This window comes from Mus caroli, unplaced genomic scaffold (assembly GCF_978045245.1).
Source record: "Mus caroli unplaced genomic scaffold, Mus_caroli_1 scaffold_20, whole genome shotgun sequence".
Taxonomy (NCBI): Eukaryota; Metazoa; Chordata; class Mammalia; order Rodentia; family Muridae; genus Mus; species Mus caroli.
Genome location: NW_028227275.1, coordinates 15142807 through 15160799, shown reverse-complemented (window position 1 = coordinate 15160799; position 17993 = coordinate 15142807). Strand labels below are relative to the sequence as shown.

Genomic DNA, 17993 nt, shown 5'->3' with positions numbered 1-17993 from the left:
GATTTTCTCCACTTGTCGCTGTCTGTCTTTCCACTCTTTTGTCTCTATTCCAGTCCTCGTGCGCCTTCCTCTTTTCTTCTGACCACTGCTTTGCTCCCTACTCTACCACTTCGAAAGGCTTTCTTTTTTAAAGACCACCCCTCCTTTCCATCCCATCTTTCTCTCCTCAGCTATCTCTATTTTTTTTTCTCCCCTAAAGAAGATAACTTGGAGAAAGCAGATTTGGAACGAGAGAAATCAAAGTGGTATACAGCATCTTCTCTCACTTAGTGACCTTGGACAAGTAACAACGATGCCTCTCTGGCTTCCAGTGGCTGTCTGGCTTTGTGTGCTTCAAAGGTGTGAGCACTCGGCCTCTCACGCTGCGTTATCAATTTGCCTGGGCTGTGCTTTCCTGGCCTCAGTCGTGTCGTGTTTCCCACGACAACAGATTTGGTCCTGTGGGTAAGGGTAGCCTTGGCGTTTTTGGATTGTTTGCAAGGGACAGGACAGGTGTCCAAGGAGTATGACAGGCTGTTTGCCTGGTGCACCGAGAGTCCTTAAGCCCTGTGCAGTATGCTCCAAAGATGAATCTAAGCATACATATCAATAAAGCACGGGAGTTCTCTTTACTGCCTTCAGGAGAAAGGTCAAAGTTTCCTAATGTGGGATATTAGATCTTCAGGACCTGAACTTCCAATCCCCCCTTTCAATAGAGTCTTGCTCTGTAGCTCTCTGGTTTTGGCTGGCCCTAAATGTTCAACTATTATCCTACCAGTGCAGTGTACTGAGTGCCCTGATTTGTCTTCATCTTCAGTTTTGTTCATCCTGAACGACCTCTAATCTTTCCTGACCAAACAAACAAAACAAACAAACAAACAAACAAACAAACAACAGTAGTTATATCGCTGATCCTAATTTCTGAGTTCCACTTAGGTTCTGTTTTATCTGAGAAGCCTTGCCTGAACTTCCAGGCTGGCCAAAGGTGTAGCTTCTTGCTCTCATGACCCCTTATGTATATATTTGATATCACTCCATCCTCCATCTTGAAGGAATCAACTGATGTGTTGACTTGTATAAAATAAAATTTAGGAGAACAAGAAGTATTTCTTCCCTCTTTTTCTGTTCACGGGCATATAGAAACTCAATAAATGGGGGGCTGGAGAGATGGCTCAGCAGTTAAAAGTACTGACTGCTCTTCCGGAGGTACTGAGTTCAAATCCCAGCAACCACATGGTGGGTCACAACCATCTGTAATGGGATCTGATGCCCTCTTCTGGTGTGTCTGAAGACAGCTACAGTGTACTTACATATAATAAATAAATAAATAAATTAATAAATAAATCTCTGGGCCAGAGCGAAAGGGACTGGAGAGAGAAGGAAAAAGAAACTCAATAAATGTTGCACTGAAATAAAAAAAAAAACTGTTTTATCTGTTAAATGATGTGTAGCACCTGTGAGGGGCTGGGGATTGCTCTCTCTCTCTGTCTCTGTCTCTCTCTCTCTCCGTCTTTAATTGATAATCACATACTTTTAAGATGTCTAATGTCTGGAGGCATACCTAGATAGGGAGGGGAGAGTAGGGAGTTTTAGTTTACTTACAGGGTTTTCCTATTTGCTCTCCAACCTGAGAGAAGCCCTAAAGACCAAACGAAGAGAAAAATGGCTCAGAGGTTTCATAGAATGAAATACCTTGGTGACCGTATCATCTTCATCTGACTTCCTTTAGGTTCCTAGCTGGACCTAGAGACCAAGACCAATGCATAGACACAGGGAGTTATTGGGGGATTCTTCATATAGGACTTTGGCTCTGATGGTTTTTTAAATTAGAGGATCATGACCTATGGATGCCTTGGGTGCCTGTTTCAAGACCACAGTCCTATGGCCTTAGAAAAGGTTTGCTTTGCTGGACATGGTAGCATATGACTTTAATCCCAGCACTTGAGAGGCAGAAGCAGGCAGATAGACCTGAGTTCGAGGCCAGCCTAGTCTACAAAGTGAGTTCCAGGGCAACCAGGGCAGCCAGGGCAGCCAGGGCTGTTACTCAGAGAAACTGTCTTGAAAAACAAACAAACAAACAAAAGATTTATTTTTTATTATTTGAAATGTATGTGTCTGTGCCTGGCATAGTGGTGCAGCTCTTGGGAGGTGGTGGCAGGTAGATCTCTGTGAGGTTGAAGCCATCCTGGGCTTCAAGGACAGTCAGAAGCCAGGGTTACAGAAAGATCTCTCTCTCTCTCTCTCTCTCTCTCTCTCTCTCTCTCTCTCTCTCTCACACACACACACACACACACACACACACAGAGGTCTCTGTGTGAGTATGTGCCCAAAGTGTTGGATCCCTCTGAAGCTGGAGTTACAGTAGATAGTGCTATGTACACCCTGGGACTGAACTCAGGTCGTCTGGAAGAGCAGCAAGCATTCTTAACTGCTAAGCTTCCTTTCCAGTCTCACCTGTCAGCATTTCGAAGGAAAATGGGAAATCATCATCATCATCATCATCATCATCTTCTTCTTCTTCTTCTTCTTCTTCTTCTTCTTCTTCTTCTTCTTCTTCTTCTTCTTCGTTTTGTTAATGATGTGGACTAATGGTGTGAGATTAGGCCCTCAGACTTGATCCTCATACACCCTCACCGATCGTTCATTAAGATTTGTCCAAGGCTTAATAGGAAGGGCTGAACTGAGAGTCATATAGCCCTATGGAGTAAGGTATACCAAGTATTGAGGGAGGCTGGAGCGATGGTTTAGTGGCTAAGAGCATTATCTTAAAATAGACAAATTCTTTCTTTTTTAAAAGAAGTATTAAGTACCTCCACGCCCCTTACTCTCTGCCCCGAACTGGCTGGGGCAGGTGTATGTTTTTCTCTGTTATGCATGGATCCAGCTTTCCTCGGGAGAACTCTTTCCACGTCTGGAAAATGAGGATACTCTAATTAGATATCCAAGATTTCTGCTGCCATTTTCTCTACTTCTGTATGGTAGGAATGGAGTAGAAAATGCAAAAATCAGAGTTAGGATGAGACAGGCACATATACCCAAGTGGGGCACAGATGACAGGAGGGCGTAGGCAAGATTGCACGGGCCGGATTTAGGAACGCGTTTCAACCCCAGACCTGCCTGGAAAGAGAGCGATCCCTAAAGTAGTAAAGCCCAGGTAACTTTGGTAGGATGAAGTTGGGGGAGTAGGGTCGCCCGCTCAAGCTCTCAAAACGGACCCCGCCCCCTTTCCAGCAAATCATAGCCTTCCTGCCCAGGATGCCCAGCAGCCACTGCTAAACAGCGCACTGCAACCGAACCCTATCTGACCCCACCTCTTCAACCGCCCAGTACAATTTCTCATTGTTTATTGGCTTCTGTAACTGTCAGTCAGAGAATCCTCGTATCCGTTGGCTGTCCCCTACCTACTCTTCTTTCCCTTGTAATCTGGTCTCTTTGGGCATTGCACGCCTCCTAGAGCTAATGTCTTTCTTCGATTGGATAGTCGGAATGCCACTTTTCAGAGTGCCACGCTCTGATTGGCTGAGCGCGGCAGGACTCTCGCAGTTACCAGGCAGCGGGCTAGACTGAGGCTAGTTACCACGTCAGTGAGCTGACAGGGAAGGTAGCCGGCACCACCGAGCGTCCCGGCCCACTTACTCCAGCCTGCAGTGAGGTCTCACCCTGAAGTTAGGGTTGCCTTCCAGAAGACAGGATCCTTCCCTTCTCTCACTCGCCGCCGGCGCCGGGAGAGCGGCCGGGAGACGCCTCCGGGGCCAGGCTGGACATGAGCTGCGGCTGCCGGTCCTGGGACTAGGCCCCGCCATTTTGGATCCGCTGACAGGTCAGCGAAGTCTCTTCTTAGAGTTCCAGCGTCGTGAGGGCCGCCTGACGTTGCCATCAAGAATAAGGAGGAAGGGTCCTTCGGTTGGGCGAAGCGGCCTGGGCGATGGGCTTAGTGGGAAGAAGTAAACCCAGGGGACTGATGTGAGAGGGAGTTGGGAGGTGTGCAGGGGCCAAAGGTCAGACCCTTGTCCCCGAGGGGTGTTTGAGCTCCACTTGTGACTCGGTGGATGCCAGAATCTGTTTTGGGTTTTTTTTTTTTCCCCTAGGCATAATCTGGCCTGCAGCTCTTCTTTTTCAGACCCTTCTGCACCCTAAAGAATTCAGTCCTCAACATCTGAAAGCAAAATTAAGGATGGTTTCAGGGTTTAGAGAGTGAATCTTTTCAGATTCTGTACATCTGTCACTTCGGGGTGACTGCGTCCTAACACAACTGAAGCGCCCCATTAATCCTGAAAGATGAGCCAGCTCAGTTTGGATTAGGTAGTCAGAAGGCATAGAAGACTGGAGGCAGCCGCCTGAGAACCTGGCCTGTAAGATCTTGCTTTTACAGGAGAGCTCAGCTATCACCAGGGGCCTGCATGGAAACACCTTTCTTTCTTTTTGAGTCAGGCTCTTTCTATGTAGCTCTGGTTTTTCTGGAACTCACTATGTAGACCAGGCTGGCCTCAGATTTACAAAGATCCACCTCCTTCTGCCTGAAACCCTTTAGGTGTGTGTTTTGGGTAGGCATTTACCCCCTGTAACTCCCTTCTTTTTAAGGATATGAGGTTTGATCCCAAGGCAGCCACTCTTTTGTGACACATTTGATTGAGAGTTAAGAGGGATTTGAATACTGATAAGGCTTGGTCCTGGTGGTCTATTTATTTTTAGTAGGTGAAAAATCATGAAAAGGGCTGGAGGGAGACGTAGCTGGTTGAGTTGTTTGCCTTGCATGTATGGAGTCCTTGAGTTCAGTCCCCAGCACTTCATAAACTGGGCATGTTGGTCCACATCTGTAATTATTCCCTACTTGGGAGATGGAAACACGAGGGTTAGCCCTGACATTCAAGGTTATCCTCAGCTACTTCTTGAGTTAGAGGCCAGCCTGGGCCAAGTGAGACACTGTCTTTAACAAAGAGGCAAGTTAGGAGAGTTGGTTGTTCTGCTCCTTGTGGTAGGGTCAGGGGAACAGAGGGAATGGTAGGGCACAACCCGAAAGAGGGTAGTTTATGGCCCAGTAGTGACCTTTGACATTGCTGTGTCATAAACTGGTGTAGTCCTTTGAAGGTAAAGAGTACGTTAGAGATGAGAGACAATGTGGTGTTTCCTGAGTGCAGAAGCTCATATCAAGAATCCTAGGTACGAGTAAGCCTCATGGGGTATATAAACGGGGAAACCTGCCCCGGGGTTGCTCAGTTTACACAGAGGCTTGCAGGAGTGGGGATGGGACCATAGGGTCCCATATGGTATCGTCAGGCAGTCTACCACCGAGCTATACCCAGAGCTAGCACTCTCTCTCTCTCTCTCTCTCTCTCTCTCTCTCACTCTCTCACTCTCAGTTGTCCTGACTGGTCTAGAATTTGCTCTGTAGCCCTTGAACTTGTGATCCTTCCTGAGCTGCTGGGTTTACAGGCCTGCAGTCCTAGATCTCCCTGTATATTTCTGAAAAGTAGTGACATATGCTAGGTGTAGTGACAGACATTTGTAATCTCAGTACTTTCAGGAAGTCCTTCCTATGAGGAAGGACATTTTGAGTTTAAGACCAGTCTTCCTACATAGCGAGGGCCAAAAAAAAAAAAAAAAGCCAAGTTAAAAGTAAGAGTGTGCCTAATTCCTTTTAGCAGAGATGGGGCCCAGCATGTGCCGTCCATCCCTGGGGTTAGTGTAGTGTGTGGTTAGCCTTTGTGTCCTGGTCTGGCCCGGGCAGTCAGCTGTACATTTGCATGGTGAGTACTGACAAGGTGGGGCACTCTTATCAGGTATTGGAAGACAGATCATTGAAGATGTTACTACTTGAACCAAGTTTCTCTTACTTAATTCTCTCTGCCCTCTTAAGAATGGCTGTGTTACGACTATATAACCTGTGTGTGTGTGTGTAAGAGAAGTAATAGTATTTATGGTTTATATGTATAGACGTAAAACAAATGGGTGGGAATGGTACAGAACACTTTTTTTTGTTTTTTTGTTTTTTTTTAATTGTTGTTTGGGGGGGGGGAGGTATCTTTTCAACACAGGGTTTCTCTGTGTAGCCCTGGCTGTCCTGGAACTTGATTTGTAGACTAGGCTGGCCTTGAACTCACAGAGATCTGCCTGCTTCTGCCTCCCCATGCTGGAATTAAAGGCCTGTACCACCGCTGCCCTGCTAATAGTGGGTTTTGTAGGATGCAGAATCTTCTAGACAATAGTTAATTTGACAGGTTTCAGAATGGTAGCCCAGCAAACACCCATGTTAGGTGCCTATAACTCTGCCAAGTTGAAAGCGCTCTGCATAATTGGCAGTCTCTTGATAGGTAGTCTGATAGCATCTTTTCAGTTTTTGGCCTAAAGGTGACTATAGAGACTTCAGAGAACTTTTTTTTTTTTTTTTTGTACTTAAGTCATTTTCTGAGCTGGTGGTATATCTCAGTGATAAAGGATTTACCTAGATGTGAGAGGAGACCCTGGATTTGATCTTCAGTGATGGGGGGCAGAAATGTAAATTTCTACGTAGGAATAATTCCACTAACATAAATGTTCTTTAAAGTTGTACTTAAACTTCTTTTACTAGTGTCTGTATGTTCTAGTCTTAATGGTGATGTTCATTGGCACAGTAGGAATTAAAGTTGTGGACACATTTTAGTAGCTGGTTGAGTTTCAGCTCAACACAGTCTTTCCCTCCCCTGTGTTCTAGAGGTCGGGATGACTGCTGCTTTGAACTAATCACACTCAGTGATAGGTTGTTTACTCTAGCTGCAGCGGGCAGCTAGGGAGGAAGAAAACATAGTTCTTGCTTGTGAGGAGATACTCTTTATAAACCGCATCTGGAGAGGCCATTGATTGATCACACTCTAGTGACTGAGTGTGGCTGATTAGCGTGACTGGATGTTGGGTTCATGGTGGGGTTGGGTCGAAGGGAGAAGGAGAGATTCATTTTGCCTTTATGCTGGAAAAGCTGTGAAATAAATAATAAATTGTTATTAATCTTTTATCGCTCCTCTTTTGTAACATTTCACCTGCATTTATTTAACTAAAGGAAGCTACAGTAGAGTGGTATGCTCCACTAGAACTCCGCTAGCAGTGGGAATGGTCACGAAAGTGATGACTTATTCCCAATAGTAGTGGATGCGATCATAGAAGCAATAGTATAAGTTGAGGGAGTGCGAGAGCAAGCCTTATAAACAAGGACTATAAGTTCGAATGCATGTCAGGTAGCTACTGTTAGAGCCTGAAGTGAGGGTAGTAGAGCCTGTGATATGCAGGCCCTGGTTGGAAGGGGCAGCTGCTTCTCACTCCGCAGGTGGTTATTGTTTGACGACCTGAGCAAGGGTGACTAGCCTTCCTGTTCTTTAGTATATGATGATCCCTCAGTGAGAAGATAGGCAGGCTGTGTGTGGGACTGTCACTGCTGCCCCCAGTGTGCCATCACTCAAGCCCGTTTCTTTGTTCCACTCTGCCACTGGTCACCTAATGCCCTGGGTGTTCTGAGTGGTTAGTGATGTGGGATAGAGAGGAGCTTTGTTTCATTTTCATCTCTAAGATGAGCAGCTTTGGACAGGTCAGTTCTAGAGATCGTCTCAGCAATCTTCACAAAGGAGGAGATGGCGTCCAGAGCTAAGGTACACTGGTCACCTAACTAGCAGGTTTGAGAGGATTTTCTAGCCGTGGCTGGTCAGATCAGAGTAGCAGCTTTTTCTTGATTCTACTTTAACTCCCACTCTTTGTGTAATTTTCTTGTGTTCAGTAAGGTTTTTGTATGTTCTTCCTCCATACCGGTAGTGCATTTTGATTGCACATATGTGTGTGCTATTGTGTCTGGTGCAGGTGGAAGTTAGAAGAGGGAGTTGGATCCCCTGAAACTGGAGATACAAATGATTGTGAACCACAGTGTGGGTGCTGGGGATGCTGGGGACCAAACCTGGGTCTTCTGTAGGAGCAACAAGTGCTCTTAACCACCGATCCATCTCTCCAGCCCCTCATTTTTTTGAGAGAGGGTCTCAACTGTGCAGCCCAGACTGGTCTTGTGCTTGTGGTTTTCCAGTCTTGGCCTCCCAGTGCTAGGAATACAGGTATGTAGCACTGTCTAAGCTGAGGTTTGGTTAAAAAGAGCTGTGGACACAGGGTTATGTGCTGGCCAAAGAGATGTGCTCATACTGTGTAGGAGAGTGAGTTAGCTGAGGAAGACTCTTGAGGAGACACTGTCATAAAAACAGTGTTCAGGAGATGTTGGCAACGTTCAGTGCCATGCTGGGTACTCCCAGCACACCCAAGTGCAAGCGTCTTCATTTTGCAGTGGAGAATTGTAGGATTTTGTATGGTTTTGTTTTGTTTTGCTTTTGGACAAGATCTCACTGTAGCCCAAGCTAGCTCTGAATACTTAATTCTCCCATCTAATTACCACATATAGCTACTGTGGAAAACTGTAAAGCAAGGCTCAGAAAGACTAGGGAACTTGGTTAAGAGTTATAAGTTTGTGGTACAGTGCTTAGTTAACCTGCATGTAGCCCTGTGTGCAGTCTCCAACACGGGATGAGAGCGGGGAAAGCAAGAAAGCAAGAAAGCAAATGCCTTGACTGTAATCAGTCAACTAGAAGTAGGGAACACAGTCAAGTCTGTCTTGTATAACTCTACTATTGACTTTTTAAAAATTTTTTTGGTCCTGGAACTTGCTTTGTAGACTAAGCTAGAACTCATAGAGATCTGCCTGCCTCTGCCTCCCAAGTGCTGAGAATAAAAGTGGGAGCCACTACATCTGGCTCAACTATTGACTTTTAATGTGAAATGAGCAAGAGTTTACAAAAATGGACAAGAGGAAAGCTGAACATTCAGCACAGAGTGGGGTAGCATTTCAAAGGCACGGAGGGAGCACGTGACCTGGAGCTTGGTGTGTTTGCACACCTGTAAACCCCATCACCACTTGGGACACTTGAGGCACGGAAATTTGAGTTTCAGGCTCTCTGGGTTATATAGCAAGATCCTCATTAAAAAACAAACAAAATACCAACCAAGACTATACCACCCAGAGTGAGTTTGCATTTGCCCACCCTCTGCCTTACTAGTCTCACCACCCTTACCCTTGCCAGCTTTTTTTATTTCTCTGAGAACTAGACCCAGAAGTAGAATTGCTGAGATGAAGGAGAAGAAGTTCTTTACCTTGGCATGATGATACCGAATTGTTCTTCAAACAGATTGTATCTGTTTACATACCCTCTAGCCATTTGATTTTTACTAAAGTATGGTCAGATTTAAATTTCATCATTATTATTGTTTTGTGTTTTTGAGATAGTTAGTCCAGTTTGTTTTATAACTCATTATGTAGCCCAAGCTGGCCTTGAACCCCTGACAGACCTCTTGCCCCAGCCTCCTAATTGCTGGGATTACATTTCATTATTTTAAAATTATTATCTGTTGTCATTATTACTATTTTGGAGGTCTAAAATGGTTTCTCATTATAATCTTTTTAAATTTAATTTTTTAAACAGGATCTCACTATGTTGTTCTGATTAGCCTAGAACTTACTGTGTAAGTCAGATTGGCTTCAAACTCACTGAAATCTGCTTGCCTTTGCTTCCGAAGTGCTGAGATTAAAGGTGTGCATCACTATCCCTGGTTTATTATAATCTGCTCATCTTGCTGATTATAAATGAAGCTAATAATCTTTACTATTAATTTGTTATTTGTATTTTCATGAAGTGCATGTTCTACTCACATTTCTTGCTAACTTTTTCTATTTTTTTTTCTTTTTTTACTTCAGTGTTTTGAGATAGGGTTTCTCTGTGTAACAGCCCTGCCTGTCCTGGCCTCGATTTATAGACCATGCTGGGTTTGAATTTACAGAGATCTTCCTACCTCTCCCTCCTGAGTGCTGGGATTAAAGATGTATGCCACCATGCCAAAGGCTAACTCTTTCCATTTTCATGTGTGTATGGTGTGTATGCATGTTTCCTTGTTTGTGCATGTGCACATGTATGTGTGTGTATGTGTAATTCCAAGGTTGATATTCATAATCATCCATAATCTTCCATATTGTTACTAAGGCAGGGTTTCTCAATCAAATCTAGAGCTTGCCTATAGTATTGCTAGCCATCTTGCTTTAAGAATCCTATTTCTAAGCCGGGCATGGTGGTGCATGCCTTTAATCCCAGCACTCGGGAGGCAGAGGCAGGCGGATTTCTGAGTTCGAGGCCAGCCTGGTCTAAAGTGAGTTCCAGGACAGCCAGGGCCACAGAGAAACCCTGTCTCGAAAAAAACAAACAAACAAACAAACAAACAAAAATCCTGTTTCTGCCCTCTGAGGCTGGAGTTACAGGTGGGTTACCATGCCCACCTGGCATTTATGTGGATTCAGGACATCTGAACTCTGGACTTCACACATGCATGGCAAGTGCTTCAAGTACCTATCCATTTCCCGAGGCTTCTCTTGCTAATGAAAAAATTACAATTACTTACCTTGTGTATTTGTGTGTATGTGCCATGGTGCGTATGTGGAGGTCAGAGGACATCTTCAGAAGCTGGTTCTCAGGTTTGACTGTGTAAGCCTTGGGCATCACACTTGGGTTGTCAGGGTTGGTAGCTTGAAGCAGTCCTTAAGGGTAAATACCCAGGAGTGACAGAGTAGATGATCTGTTGTTAGTGTTTTAAGAACCTCCATATTGACTTCTATGTAGCTAGACTAGTTTACATACTACCAGAAAGGCATAAGGAAGAATTCCCTTTTGACCACATTATTATCAGCATTTTTCATTATTTGTTTTCTTAATGACTGCCCTTCTGATTGGAGGAAGATGATTCTCAGTGTTGATTTGCATTTCTCTGATGATTGATAAAGGTGAACATTTTTCTTATGCTTATTGGCCATTTATAGTTCATCCTTTGAGAAGTGTCTCCCACTTCCTGATTGGATTGTCTGAGACTGTTTTCCTTCTTTGTGTGTGAGCATGTATGCTGTGCATGCTTGTGTGGTCCATAGGCACATGTGCCTTTGGAGAGGATAGGTCAGGGCCAAGGGTCCTTCTCCAGCTCTCTCCACCTGGCTTTTTGGGATGAGGGTCTTCTAGTGGACGGGCTCCTCTGTGTGAGGAGACTGGCTTGGCCAGCAAGCCCTAGGGATCCTCCTGTCCACTTCCCCAGCACGCAGGTTACAGGTACCTGCTGCCATGCCTTTTATTTGGCATCATTTTTATTTTACTTGCATTTTATCTGTGAATCTGAACTCAGATCTTCATGCTTTTCTGACTGTGCCATCTCCCTGGCTCTGGGCTGTTTATTTCTTGTATATTTTAGATGTAGTCTTTTGCCAGATGTCTAGCTAGTAAATATTCTCTTCTAGTCTGTAGGCTGTTTCTTTACTCGGTTAACTGGTTCCTTTGCTGTTCAGAGTTTTTTTTTCCAATTTCATGAGCTCTCATCTGTTCGTTATTGGCCTCATTTCTTGTGTGACTAGAGCCCCATCGAAAGTTCCTGTATACGCCTCTATCTTGGACTCTTTTCCTCTAACAGAGTTTGATGCTTTATGGTAAGGTTTCTGTTTGTTTGAAGTTGGGTGTTTTATTTTGTTTTGTTTTGTGGGATATAGGAGATGGGGTTTTAGTTTCTTTATTCTGTATGTGGATATCTGGTTGGTTTTCTTTTCTCTCTTCCTCCTTCCTTCCCCTCCCTCCTTCTTTTCTCCCTATCTCCTTCCTTCCTTTCTGTGGATAATTGGTTGGGTTTTTCTTTTCTTCTCTTCTATTTTCTTTTCTTTTCCTTTCTTTTTTCCCTCCCAAGACAGGGTTTCTCTGTGTAGCCTTGGCTCACTCTATAGATGAGGCTGGCCTCAAACTCAGAGATCTGCCTACCTCTGCCTCTCAAGGCTGACTCGTCACTGTGTTGAATTTGGTGGTTTTCAGGACTTTCATTTCTTGTATAAGAAATCTTACAAAAAACATGCAAAGATAGCTTCTTTAAAAAGTTCATTTTATGTGTGTGGGTGTTTTACATCAATGTATATTTACCACGACTACCTAGTGCCCTTGGAGGCTAGAAGAGGGTGCCACGTCCCCAGTTATAGATGATTGTTAACTGCTACATGGGTGCTGGGAATCAAACCTGTGTCCTCTGAACAAGGAGCCTGTGCTGTGAACTGCCAAGCCAGCTTTCCAGCACTCCAAGCTGAAAGCAGGTTTCTCCTCAGTGACTTTCTGTGTTGGAGTGTTTTTTGGTTTTGTTTGTTTTTTTTTGTTTGTTTTTTGTTTTTTTTTTAAAAAGATTTATTTATTTATTTATTATATATAAGTACACTGTAGCTGTCTTCAGACACCCCAGAAGCGGGCATCAGATCTCATTATGGATGGTTGTGAGCCATCATGTGGTTGCTGGGATATGAACTCAGGACCTTTGGAAGAGCAGTCAGTGTTCTTAAACCGCTGAGCCATCTCTCCAGCCCTGTTTTTGTTTTGTTTTGTTTTGTTTTGTTTTGTTTTTCATACTATTGAACTGTAAAATTTCTCAATGGAAGTAATAGTTCTCTTATTACTAGTGTTTAATTTATATTGGTAATAAGCTAAAATATTCTTCTGAAAAAAAAATCAAAGCAGTACAGATAAAGGTTTGATTATACCCTAATTTCCAAGCACTTTCTCTTTAGATAGCTGACTGTGAGTTTGTATATACTTGCCTAGACCCTTTATTTACTTGGATTAAAATTAAAACAACTGCTGGGCATAGTGGCTCACACCTTTAGTCCCAGCACTTGGGAGATGGAATCAAATGGATCTCTTAGTTTAATGCCAGCCTGGTCTACAGAGTGAGTTCTAGGACAGCCAGGCTATACAGAGAAACCCTGTCTCAAAAAAAAAAAAACAAACAAACAAACAAAAAAACCCAAACAAAACAAAAATTTTAAATTTATTTATTTAATTTTTTGTGTATGAGTGTTTTGCCTACATATATGTCTGTGTACCTTGTATGCATATGGATGGCTGTGAGCCACTGTGGGGTCCCGGGAGCTGAATCATTTCTCCAGCTCAGTTGTTTGTTTGTTTGTTTGTTTATTTATTTATTTATGATTTTTGAGACAGAGTTTCTCTGTGTAACCCTGGCTGCTCTGGAACTCACTGTGTAGGCCAAACTGTCCTTTCCCTCTGCCTCTGCCTCCTATGTGTTGGGATTGAAGGTGTAGACCACCATACCCAACTTTAGATACTGTACTTGGGATATACTATCTATGTATCTGTACAAAATATATTAACTGTGCTTCTATTACTTAAAGGTACATATAAATGAAATAAGAGTTAAAAAGTTAATAAACGTCAGTTTTGCAGTAGTAGGAGTTATGGGCAAAAGCAAGAAGATTTGTTTGGGAAGTAGAGCCTTCAGTTGTTCCACTAATCTGGATGCTGGCTATTATAGACTCTGTATCCTTGTTATGCTAAATATTACATATTTAAAAAACAAAAATGTCATGTTTCACATGGGTGGTTTGTCTATACACACAGAGTAGACAGGTAAGTAGTCATACTCTATGATACTTTCTTTTTACTTTGTAGTAGTTGTGAACTATTTTTCTCTTTCTTTCTTCTCCCCCCCCCCCAACCCCCCAGAGAGAGTCACCACATAGATAAGGCTGGCTTCTTCACAAGTACTAGTGTTTCTTGGGTAAACTATACTGTCTCTAAGGAGTTTTTAAACAATGGAAAGTGGCAAATTTGTTGTTACATACTCCTAGGATATACTCTCTGCTAAGAAAATATTTTCTGGGAAAAAGTGTCATGTGTCCAGGTTGTCTCCAGTTTACGTTTGTGAAAGATGACTTCACCTTTTCTGCATTGTCTGCCTGTACCTACTGTGGGGCTTAGATTCCAGGTGCTCATCACCATGCCTGTCTTCTGTAAGTGGGGCTGGGCACTGAACTTAGAGCTTTGTGCGTGCTAGGCAAGCACTGTACCATATGAACTACATCCCTAGTCTTCCAAGAGAAATTCCATTTTTCAATATTTTCACCTTGAGAAATAATTAAATAAGTGCTATTCTGGGCAGCAAAGACAATCCTGTAGTAGTTCCTTCGGGAGCATTTACAATAATAAATTAGTTCCTCTGCCTTAGCCTGTCTCGTGGCTAGAATTACAGGTGTATACCACCATACATGGCTGGCGTTTAAATGATCCCCCATCTTGGGGTTGAAGAGATTGCTCATTGGTTAAGAGAACTGGTTGCTCTTCTACAGGATCCAGGTTTGATTTCCAACACCCACATGGTGGCTCATATACTTGCAGGCTCAACATTTGTATACATGAAATAGAAGGGAAAAGGCAGGCGTTGCCATGTGAGCCTTTAATCTCGGCACTTGGGATGGTGGCCAGCCTGGTCTACAGAGTGAGTTCTAAGACAACCAGGGCTGCACACAGAGGAAACCCTGTTTCAAAATGAAACCAATGAACCAATCAACCGACCAACCAAACAGCCTCGAAAAGGAAAAATATTAACCAATCTTTTCTCTTCAACTGTTCCGGTAGGTTTGTCAGGATGGTGGATAAGAATATTTACATCATTCAAGGAGAAATTAACATTGTTGTTGGGGCCATCAAACGAAATGCCCGATGGAGCACCCATATACCACTGGTAAGTGGGGAATGGGCAGACAGGTCACTGAATTATGGACATCTCATCCTTGGTTAAAATGATCAACTAAGGTGGGAGGGAGGAGTGTGTGTGTGTGTTGTGTGTGTATGTGTGTGTGTATGCATGATGAAAGAAGAAAGGGGATGTAAAAGGGAAGGAATAGGTCCTGTGGTGGATTGAATAGGTATGACCTCTAAGACTCTTATGTTTTAATGCTTGGCTCATAGGGAGTAGCCCAATTAGGAGGTATGGTTTAGTTGGAGTAGGTGTGGCCTTGTTGGAGGAAATATGTCATTGTGGAGTGTCTTCACTGTGTGAGACTTTGAGGTCTTATATAAGCTCAAGCTACGCCCTGTGTGACAGTCTTCTGCTGCCTGTGGATAGAGATATAGAGCTCTTGGTTCCTCCAGCACCTTGCTTGCCTGCACAATAACCATGCTTCCCACCATGATAATAATGGACTGAACCTTGGAAACTGTAAGCCAGCCCCAATGAAATGTTTTTTTTTTTTATAAGAGTTGCCCTGATTGTTTCTTCACACCAGTGAAACCCTAATAAGACAGGTCCTGATAGAAGGAGGGAGAAAAGAGAACAATAGAATCCATGTGACATGAAAGCACAGAGGGAACAAGCTGGCTGTAGTGGTGTATTCCTGTAATCCTAGCACTTGGAAGTAGAAGCAAAAGGATCATACATTCAAGGCTAGCTTTGGCTACATAGTAAGTTCAAAGCCAACCTGAGCCGTTTGAGACCCTGTGTTAAAAACCAAAAATAAAGGAGTGGGTGGGTGTTTAGGTCTGTAAAAATGGCTCTGTAGTAATTTTCCAGTAGACCAAGTTTGGTTTGGAGCACTCATATTGGGCAACTCACAACTCTATCTTCAGTTCTGGGTGATCCTATACCCTCTTCTAGACTTCTTGGGTACCTGTACACTATACTATATACTCATGAAGACATACACACACACACTGAATTAAAATAAATCTTAAAAGGGCATGGGCTAGGGAGATGACTTAGCAGTTAAACACCCTTGCTGCGCAAGCAATAGGCCTAGAGGTTGGATCCCCAGCACTCATGTAAAGGATTAGTGGTTATCCAGAGCTGGTGAAGTGACTGAGTGGGTAAAGCTTGTAATCTGAGCCTTGAAAGGCAGAGGCAGGAATACCTGGAGCAAGCTAGCTAGTAGACTAGTCATACTAGTAAGCTCTGGGGTTGTTTGAGAGCTTAGCCTCTGAGGATAAGGTGGGAGGATGATGGAGGTAGATGCCCAATATTAACTTCAGGCCTCCACATGTCTGTGAACATGTATGTATATACACATGCATACCATACACATATCCAAATGGAAAAGAATAATTAAAAATAACAACCATAAAAACAGTGGCTGGTAAGATGGCTTAGTGGATGAAATCCTGATAACCTGAGTTTGATCCCTGAAACCTACATTAAAAATAAGCAGAGAAACAGTTCTACAAAGTTCTCCTCTGACTTCGACATGTGCATGTGAAGTACACATATTATACATGATAAACAAACAAACCAAGCCCAAAAGAAAGAGAAGGCAGTCTACTTGAGGGGAGTAGAGGGTCAGCTAGAATGGCTAGGAGGATGGGAGAGGGCAGTGGGGATTAATGTGTAGGTGAGGCTGGCTGTCTTTAAACTGATCTTGCCCCCATTTCCCAAGTGTTAGGATTGCAGGTATGCATCCCCACAACCCTCTAGTTGAAATCCATTATATTGTAGGCTATCTGAAAAATATTTGCAGGCTAACAACAACCTAGGGCTGGCAAGGTGGGAGAGTGGCTAAAACCTAATGTATGAATCCCTGTTCCATTGCTGTGAAGAGACTTCATGACCAGAGCAGGTCCTAGGAAAGAAAGCATTTAATTGCGGGTGTATAGTTAGTCTGTTATCATGGCGGTCTACAGAGTGAGCAGACATGGTAGCAGACATAGTTCTAGAGCAGTGGCTGAGGGCTGCATCCTGGTCCTTAGGCAGCAGACAGAGAGAAGCTGCACATTTTCATTCAGACTCCATACCTGACCACCTGGTGGAAGAAAAGAACTGACTGCCACTGACTACTATATGAGTGTGCCTTTACATACACGTACACACAAATAAAATGAAGGTGGAAAATTCCCCCATTAAAACAGTAGTCATGTTTCCAGTTGTTGGTATGCAAGAACACTTGTGTTTTTTGTTTTATTCCAGCTGGCATCAGATTTACAGGCTTAACCCAAAAGATGTCCACATTGTATACACACACATACATGTATAGAATGTATATATACATGAAGTGAAAATAGAGACACTTTATTAAGAAAGGGAAACCACTCCTTTTTGGAGACAGGTTTCTCTGTGTAGCCCTGGATATCCTAGAACTTGCTTTGTTGGCCTCAAACTCACAGAAATCCACCTGCCTCTGCCTCTCAAGTGCTGAGATTAGAGGTGTGCGCCACGCCCAGCACTCTTGATACTGGGAGTGGGCTGGTGCATTGGTCACTTGTCTGCTGCTGTGATAGAGCACTAAGCAGGGATGTAGACGTGGCTCACTGTTTAAGAACACTTATTGCTTTTCAGAGGACCCAGATTGATTCCTAGTACCCACACCAGTTCCAGGGAATCTAATGTCCACTTTTGGTCTCATGGGCACTAGGCACATGTGTGCACAGATATACACGCAGGCAAGATATCCATACATACAATAGAAGTTTAAAACAGAAAAGCAAAAAACCCAAAAACTCCATGTCTAGAGCTGGAGAGATGGCTCAGGGGTTAAGAGCACTGACTGCTCTTCCAGAGGTCCTGGCTGAGATTCCCAGCACCCATATTGAGGCTTACAACTGTCTGTAACTCCAGTTTCAGGAATCCAATACTCTTTTCTTTTAAAATTAAAAAAAAAAAAACCTATTTATGTAAATGGATATTTTGTCTGCTTCTATGTCTCTATGTGCCATATATGCCTGATATTTTTGTAAATTAAATTGACATTTGGGACTTTAGCATACCTAGAAACATTAGAAAGATTACCGTCTATGATAAGAAGAAAACATATTTCTTGGGACTGGAGTTAGAGATGGTTTTGAAGTGCCCTGTGGATGGCTGAGCCATCTCTCCAGTCCCTGATTCCTCTTCTGACTTGTGGGCACTGAGGGCACAAACAGTGCACATACATACATGCAAGCAAGACACGTTGTCACACACAATGTAAACCAAAACAAAGGAGACTCAGGAAGGAGTCTCCTTTGTCTTACTTCCTGGGAAAGAGTTCATATGGTGGGATTGGAGGGTGGTGGTACATGACCAGAGCAAGAGGCTAAGAGAGAGATTTTCAGCTACAAGTATGAAGCAGAGGGTAAACTGGAAGTGGGACATGAATTCTCAGAACCCACCCCTACTGACTAACTTCCTGTAACACT

At 43.5% G+C, this 17993-nt stretch overlaps 1 protein-coding gene across 6 annotated transcripts in view; it reads left to right on the top strand.

Annotated features, from left to right (window-relative positions):
• The first annotated feature begins 3535 nt into the window (after nucleotides 1-3535).
• The window catches only part of Gbf1 (golgi brefeldin A resistant guanine nucleotide exchange factor 1), a 129802-nt gene continuing 115344 nt past the window's right edge, over nucleotides 3536-17993 (top strand). For all 6 annotated transcript variants that reach the window (XM_021152101.3, XM_021152100.3, XM_029472353.2 and 3 more), the window contains exons 1-2: nucleotides 3536-3799; nucleotides 14469-14574. In XM_021152101.3, the coding sequence (XP_021007760.1) occupies nucleotides 14479-14574 (96 nt within the window). In that variant the 5' untranslated portion in view covers nucleotides 3536-3799; nucleotides 14469-14478. The remainder of the gene's footprint in view (nucleotides 3800-14468; nucleotides 14575-17993) is intronic.